This window comes from Podarcis bocagei (assembly GCF_964188305.1).
Source record: "Podarcis bocagei genome assembly, chromosome: 6".
Lineage (NCBI taxonomy): Eukaryota > Metazoa > Chordata > Lepidosauria > Squamata > Lacertidae > Podarcis > Podarcis bocagei.
In genome coordinates, this window is record NC_138130.1 from 65,380,057 (window position 1) to 65,404,478 (window position 24,422).

Below are 24,422 nucleotides of genomic sequence, written 5' to 3' on the forward strand. Positions count from 1 at the left end.
TCTTTGCAGAAGATCGGGAAAGAGCAGTTATTTGATATACTGTACTTGATTCTATGATTCAATTTTATCAACTAATTTCTTAAAAAACAATTTCAGAAAAAGCCTAGCCAGAATGCCTGTAAGAAGTATTGTTAGAGCTTCCTTTTCATTCTCTTTCTTGGCATAAAAAGCATCCGAAGAAAACCTGTAGAAAGCAATTTCTCTGCCTGCCATCCCTGTCAAAGGGCAAAAAAGTTTAACTAAATGTGAAAGAGATCTATTGCATTTTCTGAGTCACCGGTATAGAATTCAATTGTGTTTCCCTGATGAGTGTTTTGTTTCAACTTATCAGTCACAGTACAAAGATTAACCTGGAATGATGTGCAGCACTAAAAAGAAAGATGGCAAGAAACACTTCTAGTTGTTCTTGGAGGCAAGACAGACAGCTACAACCAAGGCAGAAGGCCTCTTTGGATTATAGAGCACTGACCAAATGAAATGCCTTGTTTGCTACACAGTGAGTGTGTGTGTGTGTGTGTGTGTGTGTGTGTGTGTGTGTGGCATAAGGGTGGAAAGGAGGGAGATTATTACTATAGTGGGAGCCCAGAGCACCGAAGGGGATAACTCAAGGTGGCTGTCATGTGGGCAAGGATCACACCCCACTGAGAAGATTGAATGCAAATAGTGTTCTGGGCCCAGAATATTTTGTTGTTTGTTGTTGTTTAGTCGTGTCCGACTCTTCATGACCCCATGGAGCCTCACCTTCAGGATCTGTCCTTCCAGTGAGCACTCAGGGCTGATTTCCTTCAGAATGGATAGGTTTGATCTTCTTGCAGTCCATGGGACCCTCAAGAGTCTCCTCCAGCACCATAATTCAAAAGCATCAATTCTTCGGTGATCAGCCTTCTTTATGGTGCAGCTCTCACTTCCAAAGCTATGGGAAAACCATAGCTTTAACTATACAGACCTTTGTCGGCAAGGTGATGTCTCTGCTTTTTAAGATACTGTCTAGGTTTGTCATCACTTTTCTCCCAAGAAGCAGGCGTCTTTTAATTTTGTGATTGTTGTCACCATCTGCAGTGATCATGGAGCCCAAGAAAGTAAAATCTGTCACTGCCTCCATTTCTTCCCCTTCTATTTACCAGGAGGTGATGGGACCAATGGCCACGATCTTAGGTTTTTTTTGATGTTGAGCTTCTAAGTTAGTCTTTTGAAGATGCCCAGTTCAAATTTTGTTAGTGTTGTCATTATTTGTGTCCCACCTGATCATTCCAGCCCCCCCCCCCGCCCACATACTTAGCAGTCATCATTCATAGCTTTAAGATTAGGCTGCTACTGCAATATGCTCTAAACAGAGATACTCTGAATACTTTTAAAAGTATGTTGTAAACCACCCCTGACCTTTGAATGACATAAATAATAATGAAGAAACAGTAATCACTGGAGAACAGGACAGCTTGTTGGGGCAGGTTGCTACCAACAGAATCTTCTCCTTTAGCTACATGGATGAAATTTATGGTGGAAATAATTGCTTTTTAGTTTTTCCTTACCTTTTTAAGCATAGGTATAGCTTATGCTTATATCACAGGTACAAGATAATGAAAAATGAACCAATGGGGGGGGACCTTTGATGGAAGCATATTTCTTTCAATGCTATTGTTGTTTTGCTAATAGCTAGCTAACATATTTCTGACAAATAAAATCTACAGTCCTTCAAATAATGTGCTTTTTTACTTCTTCAAATGATGTGTTTATCTTTAAAATACCTTGGAATAAAGATACACAGCTGCAGGGAAACCTGCACAAGCATATTAATGTCATGAGATGAAAGAAAAGAAATAGTTGCCTGCCAATAGGTAATTTGGAAAGAAAGTTCATATGCCTGCAAATCTGAAAATGGAATATGAACAGCCTGGTGTTTTTAAAAAGTGTAATTCATCACAATTAAGAATCTACACATCTGGATTTCCCCCCAAAACACAAGGATTAAATTACATTTCTTACCATAATTTTTTTTAATTTAGGATTTATTTCTAAGCCAGTAATCCTATACACTGTGAAGATGGTAAGCCACATTGAAGACCATGTCATTTTCCATTCTTAACCTAACCCCTTCAGATCCAAGGCTACTGATCGTGGATGTGTATGCCAATAACCCACTTGTTACCTTCCATGGAGATACTGGAGAAAGGGAATTAGAGCCTGGAGATGGCCAGCTGAGAGGAAGGAGTAGGAAGTGCAGTGGTACCTCGGGTTACATACACTTCAGGTTACAGACTCCGCTAACCCAGAAATAGTACCTCGGGTTAAGAACTTTGCTTCAGGATGAGAAATCATGCGGCAGCAGCAGGAGGCCCCCATTAGCTAAAGTGGTGCTTCAGGTTAAGAACAGTTTCAGGTTAAGAACGGACCTCCGGAACGAATTAAGTACGTAACCAGAGGCACCACTGTACTCAAACCATAAGGTTCCTGCCTTTGTAAACTATCCCAACAACACCTAAATAAGCTCCAATAGACAAGAGGGGAAGGCAAGAGCAGGTGGTGCAGAACTTAAGAGCACTCCAAGCAGGCTTTGGAAGGCACAATGCATAGAACAATTCCTGTCACTCCCCAGAGACATGTGGTGGTGTTAGGTGACTCCCTATAGTAAGAACTGTTCTACATTGGAAGAGTCTCCCTCGAGAGATTGTGAACTCTCCTTCCCTGGAGGTTTTTAAGTAGAGGGTTGGACTACACGACTCTTGGGTCCCTTCCAGCTCTATGATTCTATGATCAAACTCTACAATCCTATGATCAGAAATGTCAAGTAGTCCAAAATACAGCAGTCAGAATACTGGCTGGGGTTCCACTGAGATCTCACATAAACCCTATTTCAAAATAGCTGCGTTTCTGGGCCTAATTCAAATTGACCATGGTAATATTTAAAGCCATAAATGACTCAAGCCCCAAGTATCTGAAATACCACCTCCTTCCCCATAAACTTTCATAGGTGTTAAGCTCTGGGCAGGAGACCCTCTTGGAAATTCCACTGCCCTCAGACATTTCTGGGGTAGAGGCCCAGGAAGGTCCCACTGCCAGCACACAAACCCCTACGATTACTTTTACTTCACAGGGAATAAAAGTTGTCCACCCATCGCTCTACTGCCTCATGCAGAGAGTGGCATCACTGAATGTATATGGTGCAGAACTAGGAACAAGCAACTCATTTTTCACTTGAATGTGAAGCTTGCTGCATTCTGGGACTCGAGTCATGTTACAATTACATGAAAATGTAGATATAGCCTATGATGCGCTTAAGGCACTTCAGTCAGCACAGAGTAGCTCTTCGTGTCTGAGACATGACAGCAATAAAGGGTTCTAATGGGAGTGCAAGTGATGTGCAGTAGGACCTGCCCCACTTGTCTCATCATTGTAGCAACCTCAGTGTATGCCACTTCATTGTGCCTGGTTGCAGCTACATGGATCTACAAGCTTTATGTGTAAGAAAGAGACTTAAAAATAGGATTGACGGATAAAACAGCCAGAAGATGGGAGTCTATGGAGCAGTAGTGTCTGTTTTCTAAATTCCACTGAAGACAAAACACTGATACAAAGAGCTTTTCTCTTACAACAGACACTCAGGCTAACAAAAATGCCGGAAACATACTCTTACTAAGAATGCAGCAAGATATCAGAATATGAAAAAGATGTAGCCACTGATGCCTACTTAACGGTCTATCTAGTTTTCAAGGTAATTATGACATTCTGTGCACCAGTTAGTATTTATTTTTTTTCTTTAGTATATTTTGAATGTGGCAGCTAAATTACTATTAGTAATACTAAATATTACTATTTTTTGTTGACAAAACTTGATTTTATTTTATTTTTATAAAATCAGTGCTATACTGCTTAAAAGAAAAAACAAGGCTATACTGTATGGAATTTTTTGGGAAATGGTATACATCACTGAATAAGATTACAATGGGAAATTACAAAAGCAAAGTTCTGTGTGAGATTTAGATTATTATAGCATGAAACATAATTCTCTTTCAGCAGTGATCTGGATCTTGTTTAGTTAATTACTACATATAACGTATTGCATACTTTCTTTACCTATTAAGAAACCATTTATTTATTTAAACAAGAAGAAAAAATGTAATATTTATGCTGTCATCTCTTAAATTTTACTTTTGCTTTCCCCCAAAACTGCCTTTTTCAATATGCAGAGATCATGCTTTTTGGCATACCATCATTTTGTGCCCTGCACACTGGTTTATTAACTGTACTGGGTTTGTCATGTCAATTGGTTTGTTGTGTAATGTATTGATTGTATAAACTCGTGGAGCAAGGAGTGCGGCAGAAGGCAGCAGACAAGAGCCTCAGTGGCAAGCTGGCAGGTTCCTCTGATGGGCTGGCAGGTCCCTCTCCTCATCCACACTGTATTCCCTAATAGGAGACACTGTACAGGTTCAAAATGAGCATCAATTTTAAAAAATCCAGACAAGTAATCTTGCTCATTCAAAACAGCATGTTCAATATGAACACCACACAAAACTGGAACAGCTCTACTGCTGCAATTGCAAATAGCGGTTTGGCATTTTGTACAGCATCTGCCAGCTTTATGAAGCATGCCACACTGAATTGTACGGCTGGAAGGGATCTGAACATCATTTCCTCTAATTCTGACAACCTGTATATCCAAATGTTACCCGGTAAGATTCTTCTCTAAGCAAACGGAGAGCCTGACATTATATTAGGGCACGTATGACAAACTTCTCTAATCTCAGGAGCCAGACTGGGCGTGCTCAGTGTCCTAACACTGACATGATCAGGAAGGGCTTTGCAATCATGTACCATGTGTCCTCGTGGCTTCTTACGGAAATATCTGCATATTATACACAAAACTCAGATGTGTGAGGTTGTACTTTACAATGTCGCTATTTCTTACAATTTGAAAATATTCTTTAAAAGACTTATTAGGGGCCTGCTTTGGGGGGCCATCTCCAACCTGCAGACTCAGCTGTCTCTCCCTGGTATTCCAGGAGTCAGGCAAGTCCCAGGCTGCGCTCAAGTACAACCCTCGCCGACCTGTTCCCTACTTTCCACACGGAAACACAGGCGTTCACATGCTGTACACAGAGACTGTACAGCCCACATGCTAAGAGCTACCCAAAACCACTGCATGGCATGGCGTCTGCCCTGCATTTCGGATTTAGCGAGGCAGCGTTTGGTGCCCCCTCAAACCACGGAGATGCGCCCAGAGTTGAGGCGTCGGGAAGCACCGCTGTGTGGCCGCCTCTGACACGAAGATTTAACCGACCCAAATTTACACGTGACCTGAATGCCTTTTCCCCCAGCCCATTTCTATCGGTGGTGGTGGTGATGGCGGAAGTGGGTGTAAAGCTCGAATAAAACATCTGTTTCAAAATAACCCTCCAAAATGTTTCGACTGAAAGAGAAAGAAGGCTCGCGCGCTACATTTCCTCAAACCCGGGATTCTCGCTCGGCCGCTTTGCCACCTCGACGGTGACACTCTTGGGAAACAGGTTGTCGTGAGGCGCGGCGCTGTGAGGTATATCCGCCCGTCCTCCCCGTGTGTGTGTGTAGAGCTTACTACTACCCGCTCACCTCTCCCCCCCCAAAAAAAAACCCTCCACAACCCTACCCTGCTGCGTGAGGGGAAAGACGGTACATAGATGAATAAATGGATAAGTTAATAAAACAAACGTCCTCCCACCCTCAGGACGTGCCACCACCTTCGAAAAAAAAACCCTCCCCCCTTCAACTAGGTCGTGTCATGGCAGCGGCTACCAACCGTTCCTGCCCCCTCACCGCTCGCGCGCTGTCACGTGAGAAACCGCCGCTCATTCCCCCCCCCGCCCCCCTCCTGCCCGGCCGGCCGCGGAGCCGACTCCGCTCGCGAGAGGGACGGCCTCCTCTAGCCCCTCCCCTCACGGCAAGCCCCGCCCTCCTCCGCGCCAGTGGCGGCACTGGGCGCCGCTGTTGCTACGGCCTCAGCCTCTTCCCGAAGGCGGGAGGCGGGCTTTTCTCCTGCTCGTCTCTGAGCTTGCGGCAGCAACAGCGGCAGCCTCCGCTTCCTGGTCGGTCACCTGAGGAGCAGGAAGGAGCCCCGGTGGCCCCGCTCTCCTGCCTCGGTTCCTGGGCCGCCGCCGCCACCGCCATGGCGTCGCTCTTCAAGAAGAAGACGGTGGACGGTGAGTGACGGGCGAAGGAAATCTCGTGCTGTGGTGGGGCGGGGGGTGTCCTTTTTCCTTCCTTGGGGGTGGGCAGCCCTCCCCCCTATTCGCCCTCTGACGACACCGCACCCTAGCAAACGGGGGGGGGGATTTCCCTCCACCCCCCGCCCCTTTGGAGAGGTATTTCCCGATACTTCAGGGAGTGCTCGCCCCTGTGGGCTCCTCGCTTCGCCCCTGAGCTGAGGAGATCCAGCCTAGTTTGCCCCTAGAATATGACTTAGCCTCCCCCCATAGAAGTCTTCCTCCCTCTCCTTTCTGATTGCCCTATAGCTGTCGTGGTGCCTCCTGCGCTGCGTTCTTTGCCCTTTGCCTTAAATGGACCATCAGGCTTGAATTTTAATAATACAAATAAAAAATGATGATGCAGCTCAGAATGTAGGCTTGGGCACAATCCGTGTGTGTTGTTGGGTGGCAGTGGTGGTTGTTTGTGCATTGAGAGAGAGAGAGAACATGCATGACTCATCTCCTGATCATGTGTGGAAGTGTTACGTACAATGTTAATAAGCACAGCACACACAAAAACACCTTGTGGAACTGCCAGCACCAGGTTATTGAGGGATTGTGGCTGTGAGCACATGCACGCCTACCTGGGGGTAAGCCATGTTGAACACACAGTGGAGATTGCACTGCTCAAGTGGAGAAAGAGCTACTGCAGAGAATGCCTTAGAAGTAGGGCAAGGTTCTTAAGAACTGTTTTTTTGCAGTAATTTTGAGAAATTGTTACAACAGATGACTATATGTAGCCACCTATTTATTTAATAAATAAATACTTTGTGTCGGATTATTGTTTTTGTTGGTTACTCTGTTATGTATTTTTGTGTTTTTATTCTGCCCTGTGACCCTTGGATGAAGGACAGTATAGGAATGTAATAAAAATAAATAATTATCTGTATTATCTGTATCAATTTCAATAGCCCTAAAAAAACCCAAGGAAACAAGATGCATTGTTTTATTAAAACAAGAGCATTCTTTCCTATCAGGAACTGCCAGGGTTCTTCAGTGTTGCCAGAGAGCTGTTTCCTTGATGTAACAAAAGCTCTTAGTGTCCTCTTCAAAATGATGCCCTTTATTACTATTGCTGCAGTACTGGTTGATATTAAAAAGTGTTCCTTCAATATTTCCTAGGGATTATATTTGTGTGGTGTGTGTAGACAAAAATTCCACCTACTGCTGATTTCTAAAGAAGTATGAGTTAAGTCTTCCTTAGTTTAGAGAAAGACACTTCAAAGGAATGCTTTGAATTACATTGAAGCATTTGGCATATTTGGGAGGGAAAGAGCATATTTTGTGACTATTGCAGCATAATGTTGTGTGATCATTGCTGCTAAGTGAATTTTCTGTATGTGTCATGCACTATTACGTATCTCCCACCTCTGTATTTTACTGTTGGCTATGTCATCCATTCATGAGTCAAAACATGGACACTCATTTTCTTTAGAACTGGGTTCTCAAGAAAAGGTGACATTTTTATTTATCTTATATGTATATTGTTTTACAACCATAATGGTTATCAAAGTGGTTCACAATATTAAAATTAGACCTATAGTTGGATGATAGTGCTACCCCAATGACAAATCTGAAATACCAGGTAATGGTCATGTGGCTTCTGGTTCTTCTTCCCTGAAAGGTGTTGATGGCTGGGAGGAGGGCATATATTCTTCAGAGTCCTCTCCTGTTCCTCCTGTTTGTACATCTCTGAGCAGATAAGATTAACGACTCGCAGCACTCAGAAATCTCACAGTCATTAGCTCTTGAAGGCACTGAGTAGTCTAGTGATGTATAAAATTTTTATCCCCAGTCCTGCCAGCTTTGCTGCCTCACTGTATTACTACTCAGTAATTGCAGTGCATCAAACATAAATTTAGTATTTTCTATAACTTGCCTGGTAAAGAGTTTGAGTACAAAATTTGATGGCACAGCTGGCTTTCTCAGCTTTCCACTGATATAAATTTGAAGGAGTTGCTTCTTTTGTGAAGCCTTTTGTCACACAGGACTGCTATAGGGTGAATAGATAACGAGGTTACCATATGGTTTGGTTTTCTATCACACGACCACTTGATAATCTATTACTACAAATGTGGTATAATTTCTTTTCTGTCACTTATTTTCATGTGTGGTGAATATATCTGGTAGTAAAGCTATTCCATATTTATTAATTGAAATAATTTATTTTCTGCCTTTTTTGTGCTCATGGCCGAGTGCAGTAACAAACAAAACACCCTGCCCCAAATAAACCACCCCATTAAAAGCAGAAAAACAGTAGTGATTAAAGCTGAACAATTGAACTGGACTCAATGGAAGATGTTCTGCTCCACTTCTGGAAGGCCAATGAGGTGTAGCACTATGGTTCTCAGTGGGGAGTTCATTGTAAAGAGCAGGGCTCATGGGAAGGGCCATCGCTTGGGTAGATAGCAACCTTTGCATTCAAAGATCTTGTTCAATCCCTACATCTCCAAGTAGGCCTGGGAGAGACCATGGAGAGCTACTGTTAGACAGTGCAGATAGCACTGAGCTAGATACCAATAATGGCGTAAGTCAGCTTCCTACTTATGGTAGAGGTTCCTACCTGAAACCTCAAGGTTCAACCTTTAAGGAAGAAAACATAAAAAGTATAAGCTGAGACAAAAACTTGTAAGTGTGAGTGCGTGGTCATAAGGATTGGAAAGTTGGCATTCTTTGACAAATTCAGAAGTAAATATATAGTTTCAGACTCTCAGTATTTATACCCTGGAAGCTTCTCTGTCTCTGGTATCCTTTTGTTTAATCAGAGTTAGCCAGCATAGTGTCTTCCAAATGTTGAACTACAACTCCAGTTATCCCAAGCCAACATGTTTAATAGGGATAATGGGCATCTAGAGGGCACTAGATTTACTGTCTGACGTAAGCAGATAAGTGCCACCTCCTTACCTCTGATCTGTGAAGAGGTGCTTTTGAGTAAATAACAAGGAACTTAAATTTTTGCATTATCACGGGATATTGAATGAAAAGTTTTGTCAGTGTAAACACATTTAGTGTTTTTGTGTGACAGCCATTTTGTAGACCTATTCATTAGGATTGAGTTTCATCTGGCCATTGTTACCACGAGGTCATCTAGATGTAAAGCTGCATCCAGAATAGTCCCAACCTGTAAACTTCATTTAATCCCTATTCCAGATTTTTATCTCTCCCCCCCACCCCTTCCCCCACCAAGAGTACATTTGTTTTGTCTGGTTTGAGCCTCAGTTTGTTACCCCTCATCACCTGCTGCTGATTCCTGGTGCTGGTTCAGAATACTATCCACTTGATTAGTTCCCTATCCCAATATTGACCAGGTATTCAACAGGATCACTGACTGGAGCAACAGAAAACTTTCCCAGGGCAGTCAGGAAACTATTTGAGCCCATTTTGTTCTGAAGGAAGATCTTCTGTAACACAACACCCCCATACCTGCATCAGGAGTCCTGCAAATCTAAAACTTAAAATGTTTTTTGACAACCCCCAATACCCAGATCACATTCTCTTGTCAAAAACCAAAAAAACCAAAAAACAAACAAACCCAAGTTCAGGGAAATTCTTAGAGTTGTCAACTGAGACTTCTCATGTTCCCATAATTTTGACTCTTAAGTATGAATTTCAATCCAAATCAAGCCCAATTGTACAGTACAGTGGTACCTTGGTTTAAGAACAGCTTAGTTTATGAACAACTTGGATTAAGAACGCTGCAAACCCAGAAGTAGGTGTTTTGGTTTGTGAACTTTCCCTTGGAAGCAGAACATGATCTGCTTTCTTTTGAGTGTGTTCCATTTGTAAATTGAGTCCCCCGCTGCTATGGGAAAGCATGCCTTGGTTTAAGAACAGACTTCCAGAACAGATTAAGTTCATAAACAAAGGTATCACTATACAAACTTCTTCATGCAACACTCTTGATTTTTCCTTATGATAATCATTCCATTGTATTTAGTACTTACATGAGACTAATTGTGTATAAGTTAATAAGGGCAGTATAGATGCCTCAACATATATGAAAATGTTTCCTGCCAGGACTTCTTAATGCTGAAATCATTTCATCCTGGCATGTCTTGGAACTGTATCTAGGAAAGAAGAGTCTTTGAAGAAAGGATTAATGTAAAATAAATCTATGGCTGCAGTTCATGCTTTATTCATTTTTGACAGTCTATATTGTGGGAAGCAACAGCAACAAAATCCTATCATTATTGTTAGATGATTTTTTTAGATTGTGAAAGCAAGATGGAAACTTACTTTTGGGAATGCTTCATTTTCAAAAGAAATGGGATTTTTAATAGAATAAGACAAGTCATCTCTGTAAAAGCGCGGGGGTGGGGGGTTGACTCTCTTCTGAACAACTCCAAATAAATTATTTTGACTTTATTGTGTGCTACTTTGAAATGGCCTCAGGCATAAAAAACCCACAAAACATACTTTTTTATTATGAAGAAATAGATAAATGTAATCCTTGACTGGCAGTCCTATAATTTAAAAACTTCATTCCCCTCTAGAAGCCATAGCCACTAGTTCATGGGAATGTCACTTGCTTCTCTTTGAGTAAAAGAGGATAAACACTCCCAGCCTGCAAAGTGTCATATCTTTGTGGTCTAAAAAGACTTTTAGAAAGTCATTACAAGTATTCTCATATGATAAAACACAACTTCTCAATTTATAGCTAAGGGAACAACCCTCTTATCGAAATGAGAATTCCAACTCTGTTTGCAAATAGTATTTCAATACAAATATATATACTTACAAAGTAGGCCACTGAAAGCTTGAATGTTATGATTCCATAAGGTTCAGATTCTTGCACTCTTTCTATGTGGAAGAAAGTGCCGGTTTATTAAAAGGCTAGGAAATATTTGTGCTGCAGGTGGTATTTTGTTTATGCTGTGTTACAATTTCTTTGATAGGGAAATTAAAGGGAAATTTCCCCCCAAAAAAATTGTGATGTGGAGAGCACACTTTCTATAACATCAGAAGGATAGAAAAATGAGAACAATCAAGTGCTGATACTTGGGCACAGAAGATGGGTTTATCTCTAGTCTATTTATTGAGACAGTAGCAGTTTTCTTAAGTTGATATATAACTTATTTAATAATGTATCTGGCTATGATTATATGTACAGTGAACATCTTTGAAATAGAAAAAAATGCAATAATGGAGATAACAAATAATACCAACAGTATGAATTTATGTTCAAGCAATAATGATAGTGTCAAAATAGTAACGTAGTAGGTTGAATCCAAAGGTGCCTTTCCTCCAAGGCATACATAATTCAAATATAAAATTCCTCAGGGTTGGATCCAGAGGAAGCCTCTGCTTTCCTGTGGATTCAAAACAGCATGGCTGTTTTTTAAATTACGTGTACAGAAAATGTGTGATATCATTTGGAGTTTGTGTGTTCACAGAAATCAAACTGCTAAGCCCTTTTTAACTTTGCCAAGCTTTTCGTGTGGGTTAAGTTTTATCTCCCTGTTTCTTTGGTGAATGCTTTCATATTAATTATCCACAGGGAGAATGAATTGGTTTTATTGTGGTTTTATGCATTTTATGGTGAAAACATTGTAAGCTTTTTTCAGTCTTTATAAAATAAAGATGGGGCATTCATGTTTGAGTCATATTCGCAACTTCAGTCTCAGGTGACCCAATGACCCATGTGCATTAAATGGAAGGCCTGCATAGCAGCTGTGTGTGCATAACACTCTCCTTCTGACTGAGACCCTAAAAAAAGCAGGATACCCAATCATGTGAATTTAGGGGGATTTTAAACACATATTGTCTGTGCAGGCCTTCAAATGGACACAAGTAGGTTGTGGAGTCAGGATGGCATATGATTCTGTTCCCCATATGTACCGTATTTTTTGCACCACAACACTCACTTTTTTCCTCCTAGAAAGTAAGGGGAAATGTCTGTGCGTGTTATGGAGCGAATGCCTGCGGGTGGCGGGGGGGATCTGCAGTCGTGAGCAGAGGATCCATGGTTCCCCTTCCTTCCCTCCTCCGTGGTTACAAAGCATGGATCCACATGGATCCTCAGGATTTTTGCATTGCGCTACTCCAAACTCACTGTCAGATCACATGTCTGTGGCCACAGCATGAACCACAAAAATCATATATCCACTATTTCGTTTAGAATATTTTTTTCCTTGTTTTCCTCTTCTAAAAACTACGTGAGTGTTATGGTCTGGTGCGTGTTATAGAGCGAAAAATACGGTAATTGGTTACCTGCAACTGAAGACTATAGTATTTCTATCAAGTACAGTCATACCTCGGGTTGAAGTAGCTTCGGGATAAGTATTTTCGGGTGGCACGCTGCGGCGACCTGGAAGTAGCGCAGCGTGTTACTTCTGGGTTTCGCCGCTCGCGCATGACGTCACGCGCATGCGCGAAAGCGGTGAATTGCGACCCGCAGACGTGGGTTGCATTCACTTCTGGATGCGAAAGGGGCTCCAAAACGGATCCCATTTGCATCCAGAGGTACCACTGTATTATCTTATCTGCCCTTTACAGTAAGGTCCCAGGTAATATACCATTATAAAACAAGTACAACTATTCCAAATGGAACAAACACCAGAAACTGAATAAAAGAGGTGGGTCCCACTAAACGAAATACCTTAATTGTCAAAAGGCTAGGGTAAAGAGTTTGCATTCAAAGGTTCAGCATAAGCAGTACAATGAAAATGCTAGATGCACTTCTGTGAAGTGAGAGTTGCACAAATGAGGGACTGCCACAGAGAATGTAGTCTTCTGGGCCTCCATCCCTCACACTATTCTAGTAGTCTGTTTTCCAGTTATTCCAGTAGTCTATTTTTGAGACATCAGTGATACTGCTATTAGGAATGAAACACCTTTCACCTAAAACCTATGTTTTCACCATGCATGTCTTCACCATACTTCCTTATCCATTATACTAACTGTAAATATTTTGTTTCTTAGATATAATTAAAGAACAAAATAAGGAGCTAAGAGGCACCCAGAGGGCAATAGTAAGAGATCGAGTAGCTTTGGAGAGACAGGAAAAGCAACTGGTAAGTAACTGGAGAATCTTAGTTCATCTTTCACAATCAGTGCCCAAACTGGTTATGGTAAATGATAGCTTGTCCATTTCCTTAACACCATTTTCCGCCTGTACTCCTAGCTTTTAATTTTGGAAACATTGTATTTTTTTTCTTTAGATAGCTTTCTTGCATGTCTAATAGGAATTTGTTTGAAAAAAATCACCTTTTACTCATTAAACTATCGTAGTATTTATGCTGGAAGATAAAAAGTGAATACAAACTAAAAAACAGTTTTCATTTTAATAAATAGGAATTGGAAATAAAGAAAATGGCTAAAACTGGAAACAAAGAAGCCTGTAAGGTTCTAGCAAAACAGCTTGTGCAACTGCGAAAACAGAAAACTCGAACCTATGCTGTTAGTTCAAAAGTTACATCCATGTCAACACAAACAAAACTGATGAACTCACAGATGAAAATGGCAGGAGCAATGTCGACAACAGCAAAGGTAAGCAATCAAACTTAAGTATCCCAAATATTGTTCATAGGATTCTGGTTTTAATTTACAGAAATCTGTGTTTCAACTGTGGTTTATCATGATGGGAACAAATCTAGGTTTGTGCATTTCCCCCTCCTCTGGCACTGCAGTAAGTGGGAGATGAGAAACTTTCACTTATGTTTTTAATTAACTGCAGTTTAGCATTATCCTCTGAAATTTAATCTCAGCTATGGCTTGTTGAAGCAAGCCAAGCCAAGGTCATAAACCCTGGTCAGAGTTGTCTTGTTTTAAACAAACTATGTAAGATTAACCACAATTTGCTGGGTTTCGACAACAACAAGCTGCAGTTAAATGGGGGGGGTGTGTGAAAGCTTCTAAATTCTGTCTTGTAGCTTCACTTGAGGGGGGTTCATGTGAGCCTAGGATTGTTCTTGTTGAGATAAACCACAATCTATTGTGATGTCTAAAACATAGCAGCATTTTCACCAGTAATATACTTCTGAGTGAAGCCGACATCACAGTCTGATCCTCATACTGGTCCTGGGTGATATATTGATATATCACCCAGGCCTACTACCTGCCCTTCATCAGCAGGTCCCAGGTTGAGTTACAACAAGTACTCTGCAAAAATCTGACAATAAAGTACAGTGGTACTTTGAGTTACAAACGCCTCAGGTTACAAACTCCACTAACCTGGAAGAGTTACCTCGAGCTGAGAACTTTGCCCCAGGATGCGAATGGAAATTGTGTGCCGGTGGTGCAGTGGCAGCAAGAGGCCCCATTAGCGAAAGCACACCTCTAGTTAAGAACAGTTTCAGGTTAAGAACGGACCTCCTGAACGAATAAAGTTCATAACTAGAGGTACCACTGTAGTCTGCAATTTATGATGAAAATAGTCAAGGCTTTTATAGAGTATGCATGTCTAAAGAAGCTAAACTGATTAGCTGGCAAATACCTTCTCACAAAAGTAAAAAAGTCAATATGTGACACGCTGAAGACATTTGTACTACCATGTAATTAAATGTTTAGGGAGTCTTTTGCCTGTGGCTCCTATCCTGACCCAATCCCTCACTGTCATTTTGCAGCTGGGTAAGCACACTGTAGTGCTATATTGAGTTGTGTACGTATGGAAGCAGTGTTATGAGTAGTAAAGTGGATGACTAAGCTTATGGATGTTCTGTTTTGACTCATGCTGATCCAAGAGCTTTTGCTCCCCCAGCTGAGCTGTCAGTCTCTAAATTGCTTGTTTGTATTTATATGGATTCACAGACTTGTGCAGAATATTGGCATGTATGCATCCCATAGCTCATATGAGGAATTAGGGCAGAGTACACAGGGATGTTTCATTTTAGCTTTGCAAATTCACGTTGTGATTACAGCCTGATATTCTAGTGAGAGAGCGACTTGTATGTGAAATCACTTAGTGAAAATTTGTGACTAAGCAATGGTCCTTCTGCTTCTAAAGGAATTTGGAAGCAATTTAGAACTTCAAATAGAAGGTAAATTTCTCTTTTTGTATATTTTGGTATCTTAAATATTTATGTAGTTATGAACTTATAGAAAAATATTACTAAAAGTACAAATAAACAGTTAATTTTTCATTTTTGTCACAATATTTTAAGTTCAAGTGACAATTTAGGAGTAAGGATGTCTGTGGCAAAACCTTCATTATCATCATCTCCAGTGCTTTTTCCTGGGGGGACGCATACTCCTGAACATTTTGTGAATCTAAGTTTGGCCTCACTGAGGGGCAGTATTTCAATATGAGTAAGAAAATGAGAGTACCCCTAAACATTTTTTTAGAAAAAAGCACATCTCACACTTCTTTGCTGTGGCTTATATTTCATTTTTCTTAATCCTTAATCCTTTATTATGAATACCATTTATTTTCTTCGGTTTACCCAACAATAGCTATGGTTAAGTATAGGGCAAAACATCACAGAGCTCAAAATATAAAGTAAAAACAAAGTATAGTATATCTTACTTAAAACTGTTACATTAATAAGCATGTATATATTCATCCCTACGTACTTAAACTAGGTGATTAACTTTACTTTGTTACTGTTACCTTAAAAATGTATACACTGTTAGTTTTTAGTCACTCAAAATTATGTATCAAACACAGTAGGATTCCTGCCACTTTTAAGAGGAAAGTTATGCAAACTTCAGTCCCATCCCCACACCACCCCAAATCCAAGCCTAAATCCATTTCACTATAATAGTCTTTATCAGTTAACACTTAGGAACTAGGGACTGAGGTCTATACTTGCGCTCTTCTGTCAGGTCCTTGAGTTCTTCCTCTAGGTTGACTCTTCAGTCTTCTCTCAGGACTTCTGCCAGAGTCCATCAATCCCTGTTACCTCAAGTTCTCAGCAATCCTACTGATGCTTGACAGCTGAACTCCCCTGAAGGCTACTGCTAGAGTCACATGCCCTTCTCCACAAACCTAACATCAGGTCTAGATTAGTGGCATTAGCTCCTGGCTTCTCTTTGGCTTCTTAAGCCCCTTGATATGCCCTGTCTGACCTCAACTTTCAGCTCTTCCATCAACTGACCAACAGTCAGAGCCAAGCCTAGTCTGCTGTCTCATTGACTAGAGCCTGGCCTTTTATTCGCTCCAGTCAGAGCCCGCCCACCCCATAGCCAATCATTTCAATTTGAGTAGAATTGTGTCTTCTCATTGGCCTATAACTGATCCAATAGGACGAAGCAGAATGTCAGCAAACTCACCAGTTAGAGTCTACTGGATTCTGATGCCTTGGCTCCTTTTTATAAAGACAGAAACCTCATTCATGTAATCATCTCTTGTTTGAAACAGTGCCAGCATAGTATCTCCACAGCTCCTGGTAGAAATGCATAGCCATTATGTTCTGTTACACTATTTTAAAATGAAAACTCTACCTCAAACTCTGATTTCTCTGTGCTGTAAAATAATCTTAGAAGAATTTTGTGAATGTATGATTAAAGGAGGGTATCATAATAGCATGTAGAGAAGGGCTACCTTGCAAATAAGTCTGTAACTATTTTGTACATCATCGACCCAGACTAGACCCAAACTATCCACCTTCAATACCTCCTTATCAGAATTGAGCTTCAGTTTATTGGCTTTCATCACTGGGTCTAAGTGGCTTTGGGTCTGCAGCTGAAAACCTAGCACAATAGGAAGCGGGCTGGAATAGATGGTTTCTACGTGATACGCTTACAGATAGTTTAGGGCATATGTGGGGGGAAAGAAAAAAGTTACCCTCCACTCACATTCTGAAGTTATACAGTTTGTTGTACAATTCAAAATTTTACCAATTGATTCTGGGGCATGTGAAGTGGTATTAAAGGACTGGTGGAACCCCTTTCTTCCAGTTTATAAAAGCATTCCAACCAGTTCATATGCAGAGAGGGGACATAGCTTTCTGGTAGTATGTATTCCTTGCATGCGGACGATGCCATGTTTCATCTGCAACATTTCCAGTTAAAAGTTGGCAGTGCTGATTAAAACCTATTGCCAACAACACTAGAGAGCCACTGTCAGTTAGCAGTATGGGCTGACCGGCATTAAACCTCCTGAGGCAGCTCAGTAAATGCTAATCACTGCCACATCTTCCTCCTCCTACCCTTTCTTTAAGCGCTTTTGAGATTTTGAGGCAAAATGACCTCAAGAGAGCCCCAGAGGAAAGCCATCGGCTGCTTAGCTGCAGCAGCAGATGCTGTCTAAAGTTGAAAACCCTTCCTCACAGTGAATCATTGGAGCAGCAGGAGAGGAATTGATGGGCAGTGGGTGACTCTGTGGTAGGCTGGGAACAAAAACATGTTTTGTTGCTGTTCCTGATCCACTGCCTGACTGCTAGTCAAAATAGGCAGCGCTGGGGTAGACACACTAATGGCCTGACTTGATATAAGTCAGCTTCATGTGAGGCAAGTGGTTTACTACATGCTTGATGACGGATAAAGTTTCATAGGGCCAGGAAGAGGTTTTCTAAATTGTAAGATGTGTAGGCATAAGAGTAGAGGTTTTACGCCAATCATAGGTTCTTCCTTCTCACAATAGCTGTGTTCAGCCATAATGCTAAACAATACCTTAGTGTTACATGAACAACATTATTCATCCCATGCCACCCTCCTTCCCTTATCTGGCACAGCCATGATAGAAGCTTTCACTTCCATTTTAAACAAACTGTTGATGGTCTTAACTATAGCTCACAGAAACAAGCCAATTCTAAATCAAGGTGTATGATTGTTCCAATAAAACAATAATTAATATTAAGCAGGGTTTAGGATTTGGATTTGACACTGACCTGCAGTTAATTGAAAACAAATGAAGGCAGCACTGGAGGGAGAAGAACACCAGCTGAGATGTTGTTAATGTAATGCTAAATTATAATTTAGTATTACATCCAAACCAGGTCAATATCAGGAAGACCCACCAGCAGATTAGATTTTGGAAAATTGATACATCAGATGGATTTACAGAAGAACTGACTGCTACGCAATAGTGCATTCTACTCTTTTTCTGATAGTTCTAGATGTGCAAAGACTAAAGGTTTTGTTGTATACCCCACGTTACATGGGAACTTGTATTCCTTGTAGTTTATTTTCTTCTAACACCTTAAAAGTATTCAAATATTATGACATTTTAAGCAGTTTTACTGTACTGTAGGTTGGCCACATTTATTCATAAAGGTTGTTGTTTATTGCTAGACAATGCAAGCTGTTAATAAAAAGATGGATCCACAAAAGACATTGCAAACTATGCAGAACTTCCAGAAAGAAAACATGAAAATGGAAATGACTGAAGAAATGAGTAAGTTATGCTTTTCCATACAATGATTAAAACTGTTCCCTGCTTCCTTTTTGGGTTGGCAAGACCACCAAATCAAGTTAATAATTGGTTCATGAGCTTGTGTTTAACCTACGTTTGTTGAAATTATTAATTGCAGGAACATCCATCTTCATAGCCCTTATTACTTCGGTATGGGCTACATAGAGAATAGAGGCAAGGAAACATGAAAATGGATGGCCAGAAATAGAGGGGCAATGCTAATGTCATGGGAAGAGCCATGTGGAACACTAAAGCCTTGGCCTGCTCAGCCCATTCAGATTTCAGGAGGACATATGACGCATATACATACATCATGGGGGGTGTTGTCCCAGTTATGCTATCAAAACTTCAACCTTAAAAATGAAACTGCTTTAATAGCACAAAGAGCTGCTTTCCACAAACTATTCCATAGTCTTGTGTGAGGTAAATCTTTCCAGCTGTGCTCTGCCTGATCCAATATCATAATGTAGATGTCCACCATATGTAAAATAGGTAACATGTTTTTTCACATGGCTGATTCTCTGGAAGCCAAAATCCTTTGAGGGTAATGGAATGCGGAAACTGACAATTCTTGGGTTGTTTTCACCCCACCTTTATGTTAGAATAGCATCGTGTGAAGTTGCTACTCTGCACTAGCAATGGTTGCTATTCCTACCACCATAACGAAGCCATATCTTGCTGCACCACGACACTGTCTTAGCTGGATGCCTAACTGAGTACAATGTGCATACTAGTGATGGCATGCTGATGCAAGTCTCTTGTGCCCCCTCGTAAGTGCTTATCTGCCAGTATAGAGATTTTTTAAAATGTTTGATTCGCATTCATGGTTTGACCATAGAATAAGGAACCTACACAAGCTTATGCTTTTATTCTTCCTTCTTCATAACATCTTCACATACAATAGAAGGCTGTGCTTTTACTTTAGAAGTTCATCAAGATCTGGAAACAGTGGCTGGTTCAAACTATGATTGTTACTAAGAAATCAGGTTCAAATCATGGCTTTGATGTCCTGATTTGCTGACTAGGGTGTCTGCTGCTGATGCTAAATATTGGGAAACAAGCCAAGGATTGTGGAGGCCTGTTAAGTTCCATTATTCCTGACAGTACACAGATGGTTTTATTACTACTGCTGGGGCAGGTGAAGGGTTGGTGGGATGGAAGGTAGCTTGGTGGGTTGCAGGAGAATACGGAACATTGTCACGAATAGCCAAGCTATTTTTTGACTTTAGGGGAAATAGCTTGGCTTATTTTGGGAGCATTCATGGTCAAACGAGCATTAAATCCCTAACTAAAAGCACATTGGTTTTCAGAACTAGCATTGTAAAATTATAAATTCTCCCTCCTAATGGATTTGCTTTTTGTCTTTGTTTTTGTATTGTATATGTTTAAAGTTGTAAGCTGCCTTGAGGGCCAAAATTACTTTTAAACTGGGTGAGCTCCCATTGCTCGGTCCCAGCTCCTGCCAACCTAGCGGTTCAAAAGCACGTCAAAGTGCAAGTAGATAAATAGGTACCAGTCCGGCAGGAAGGTAAACGGCGTTTCTGTGTGCTGCTCTGGTTCGCCAGAAGCTGCTTAGTCATGCTAGCCACATGACCCAGAAGCTATACGCCGGCTCCCTCGGCCAATAAAGCGAGATGAGCGCCACAATCCCAGAGTCGGTCATGACTGGACCTAATGGTCAGGGGTGTCCTTTACCTTTATAACAGTATAAAGCCACATATATTATTGCTTCTATTATTTTATTTCACTTTTCTTCAAAATAAAGCTGTTAATGTGTGCTGGGATGTAAAAGTGGCATGAAAGACCAAGGTAACAATTATACTATTACAGTTCTAATGAAGCTTTTTTTTTTATTTATGTTTAAGTCAACGATACCCTGGATGATATTTTCAATGATTCTGATGAAGAACAGGAAAGTCAGGATATTGTGAACCAAGTCCTGGATGAAATTGGTATTGAAATATCTGGAAAGGTATGAAGAAATTATCTCCCATTGCTCTTGCAAAGTAATCTGCCCTTGTCCTTACATTTTTATTGACTTTTGTAGTGCCTTCCTTTTTGTCTCTGTGTTCTATCATTTTGATTACTGTGTCTCATCTTGTTTGCCTAAATGTAACTTTTCCTCATTTTTCTTTCTAATAGATGGCCAAGGCTCCTTCAGCTGCCAGAGGCATGCCATCTGCATCAGCATCCCAAAGTGCCACAATTTCTGATGAAGAGATTGAGCGGCAGCTCAAAGCCCTGGGAGTAGATTAACCCTGTGGTGATGAGCAGCCTGCCTTCTGCAATTGCTCCAGTGCTGGCATGCACGTGAATGTGCAAGACCAGTATCAATAAAAACCAAATTCCTTTGCAAGATCTTGCCCGAGCCATCTTTGGTGACAATGAATTCTAGAAGCAGTTGGAACAATTAGTTGGAATCAGTTGAGACAGAACATCACAACATGCAAATAATGCAGAATGTGTATACATTTGACCAAATTGGATTCTGCTGTAAACAGGAGCAACCGTTACATATGATCTAAATTTGGATTGGGTACAATTAGCTTTTTCTCCAAAAAGCACCAACACTCCATTTTCCATTCAGGTTTCTAACCTTTCTGAGGCTATTGCAAGCAGCCTTTCTGGAGGCATTTCATTTACGTATCTGTTGCAAGCACACCAAGAGACCTCTTAATTTATGGTATTAAATAAAACCTCACTTTTTCTTTCATTTGGAAGGTGGCTGTTGTATTCTTCAAGCAGAAGATGTATTTAAAAGTATAGTGGGTTTTTCATTAAGCGCCTTTCTAGGAAATCATTTTTGATTCAGCCTTGTTTTAAAATATACATTTCTAATATAGTCCCAAGATTTTAGAACAATACTGATATGTATTTATCTTCTTGGAATCAAGGTTGTGGTCTAATGATATGTTATGCTAGGAAAATGGTTTGTAAGGAACGTACTAAATAACTTCCATTGTACTGTAACACAGCTAACTTGAAGGAATTCTGTGCCTTTGTGTACATAGGGTGAGATCTTCGTGCACTGAGGTTCCTCCTTTCCCTTACTCTCTGCAGCCTCCTGTGTGCCACCAAAATCTGCTCTGGGGTGCACAAGGGGGCTAGAGGGTGAAGAGAGAAGCAGGAAGTTGAGTTGCACATGTGGGTTTCCATTGCACAAGGAGGTGAACATCATTGGATGTTGCCCATCGTGTTTGGTTTATTTTAATTAAGCTTAGAATTGTGGAAATAATGTAATGTTAAAGCCATTATCTCAACTTACATAGCACTGAAAGAGTTATGTGAACTCAACTGCAACCGCTGCTACAAACTATGTAATCTACTACCAACACCTGAAATTACATATTTTTCATTGAATAGCATTGTACATATAGTTATGCATTTTTTCATTGAACAAGTGTTAACTTTGAAAATATACTTTATTGTCCATATAGTATGTTTGTTCTGTTTTATATCCAGTTGTTACACACTAATTGGAATTATGTATGCTTGACTATTTAAAGGAAATAGGTTCACTTGGTTATAAAATTGCGCCTAATATAGTAAAACAGTGGGTAACTTGATGTATTATAGGGAACATAATTCACATTGTGAATTACTGCCGGTTGTGAAAGGGGATTTCTATTCCTGAACTTCTTTGTGGCCCTGGTACTAATTGTGAGAATGTAAATTAACAAGAAAATATCTGCTGATTGTTTATGAAGAACAGAAAAAGAAAGTAATTACTGTGACTATCAGCTCACAAGATACGCCATAGGAATAAGGCAACAGCAGCCTTGGTCTTCATTTTAGTATAGAATTATGATTTTTCTGGTTAAACGTAGGATCAAAGCAATCAAGTACATACACAATTTGGTTTACAATTTGGTTTTGTAATTACTTAAAATAGGCTCTATGTGGCTACCTTCAGCAAGATCTCCTTTTTATGGATTTTGTAAAAATCAAATAAAAGCTTTTAGCTCCTTGAGTGCCATTTTTCTGTTTGATTATTTTTAAAAATAGTTTTTTAAAAATACTAAAAGCATCCACTAGTCAGTGATTAAGGATGCAATCCAAACCCCCAAAGTGCTGAACTGGGGTGTGTGCATTGGATGGGGCAGAGGTTTCCCTCTTCCTTGTTCTGCCAGCAGGGTGATGACAACACTACTTTTTGGACTGCTTGTGATTTCCTGCCAGCGGTAGCCTGTGGAAAGCCCTGAAATGTACCTTAAATGTGAGGCAGCAGCTGAGGATCCACTGGATTCCAAGTCAACCCCACTCCCATCTCTTAGCAGCATTGAGTCCAATCCAGGACTTGTGTAGCCAGCAGGTGTCCACCAGAATGAGTGACAGGGCCACAGAGATGGTGGCTTCACGGCTCCATCATGTTCTGCTGCTGCGCAGCTTGGGTTTGGATTGCCCTGAATGGCAACCCTAATCCCACTTACCTGAGAGTAAGCCCTGCTGAATTGAAAAGGAGAGGGTTAGGACTGGGCTGTGAAAGAGGCATAAAGAAAACTAACCGATATGCATTCATAGCTTTGGTATTGCTCAAAATGTAAATGTAGCCAAGAATTCTTGGGTTTTTGTAGAGAAAGTTATGCTAATGCTAATGACCAGTGAAAAAGTAATTCATCTACTCTAGTGGGAAAGTTAAAGTATTACAAATGCTGCCCAACTAAAGCTGGACAATCAAACAATACTTGAAAATGTTTTGTCAATGGTGGGTGCTGAATAAAAACATTTGAGGGAGGGAATGGAATGAAGGAATGCCTCCTAAGTGAGGTACTAGTTAACTGAGTGCCTCCTTTGTTTCAGTTTCTCTAATAATGCTAGATCTAAGAGTTTCAACTCTCTTCTTTCACAGTTGTCATTGTTTTTCGGAAGAAGGCTGCTACTACGCATGTGTGTCATGCAGCTGTTAAAAGTACGGGTTCCTTAGCAGAATTTTATTTCTGAACAGTGTGTTGATCACCATAACATGGAAGCTGGAACATCAAATTCATTCAATAGCAGCTTGAAGTGTAGCTGTACTGCAATTTTGAAAGAAAAAAAACACTAGATAAATAATACCAGGACAACAGAAGTGATAGATATCAAAACATGTATATTGCAATTCCTGTTCTTGCCAAAAATGTGTTTTGTCTTAGGCTTCCACCCTGTCAAATAACAAAAATGTAGAAGTATGCAATGCTGAAAGTTTTAAACTGGCTAATATACTACAGAAGAAATTACACAGCAAAATAAACATTACACAGCTTGGCAATGATGCTGTGTTTTCCAACAATTCCTGATGCTTGTTTATCCATTGAACAATATCCAGACAACACAACTTTTGTTTTAATTCACATTGAGGTATGTTCACGCATCACATTAAACTAGGGCTGAAGAACCACAAGTCTGTCAGGTCCCAATTTGGCCTGAAAAGCAGTTTTCCTCGAATCATACCCAAACACACCTACTATCAGGGTGTGGAAACACAGCTGCACTGGAACAGGTGAGCTCTTTAAAGTGCACACCTCACAGTTCCTGGGCAAGCAAGCCTTGCTGTCACCACCAACCAGCTGATGACTGGCGCTTTCAGCAAGCCTGCTGGAATTGGCACTTAATAGCAAGCTCCAAAACAGCTTGCTATGAGCACACACATTCATTTGCAATGTTGGCTTGAAGTGAAATTGGTGATGCAAAGGATCTGCCTCTGCAGACACAACTCAAGCCATCCCTGCAATGATAGATAGATAGATAGATAAGGTCACCTTGTGACTGATGTCTGGGGATTGACAAGTGGAAGGCTCCACCCTCCTGTCAAAATGGCCTGTGGTGGATGATCAGAATCTTTCCCTTAACCTTGTCTGGATGCTGTTTTCCACCGCAATTATTTTAAACCAGGCATAGGCAAACTCGGCCCTCCAGCTGTTTTGGGACTACAA

At 40.7% G+C, this 24,422-nt stretch overlaps 1 protein-coding gene across 1 annotated transcript; it reads left to right on the forward strand.

Moving 5' to 3' along the window:
- The first annotated feature begins 5,923 nt into the window (after positions 1 to 5,923).
- On the forward strand, positions 5,924 to 22,480 carry CHMP2B (charged multivesicular body protein 2B). The gene is made up of 6 exons (XM_081199720.1): positions 5,924 to 6,173; positions 13,140 to 13,231; positions 13,512 to 13,706; positions 18,390 to 18,492; positions 20,376 to 20,482; positions 20,653 to 22,480. The coding sequence occupies exons 1-6, from the start codon at positions 6,140 to 6,142 to the stop codon at positions 20,764 to 20,766; spliced, it is 645 nt and encodes a 214-aa protein (XP_081055846.1). The 5' UTR covers positions 5,924 to 6,139; the 3' UTR covers positions 20,767 to 22,480.
- Positions 22,481 to 24,422: the final 1,942 nt, after the last annotated feature.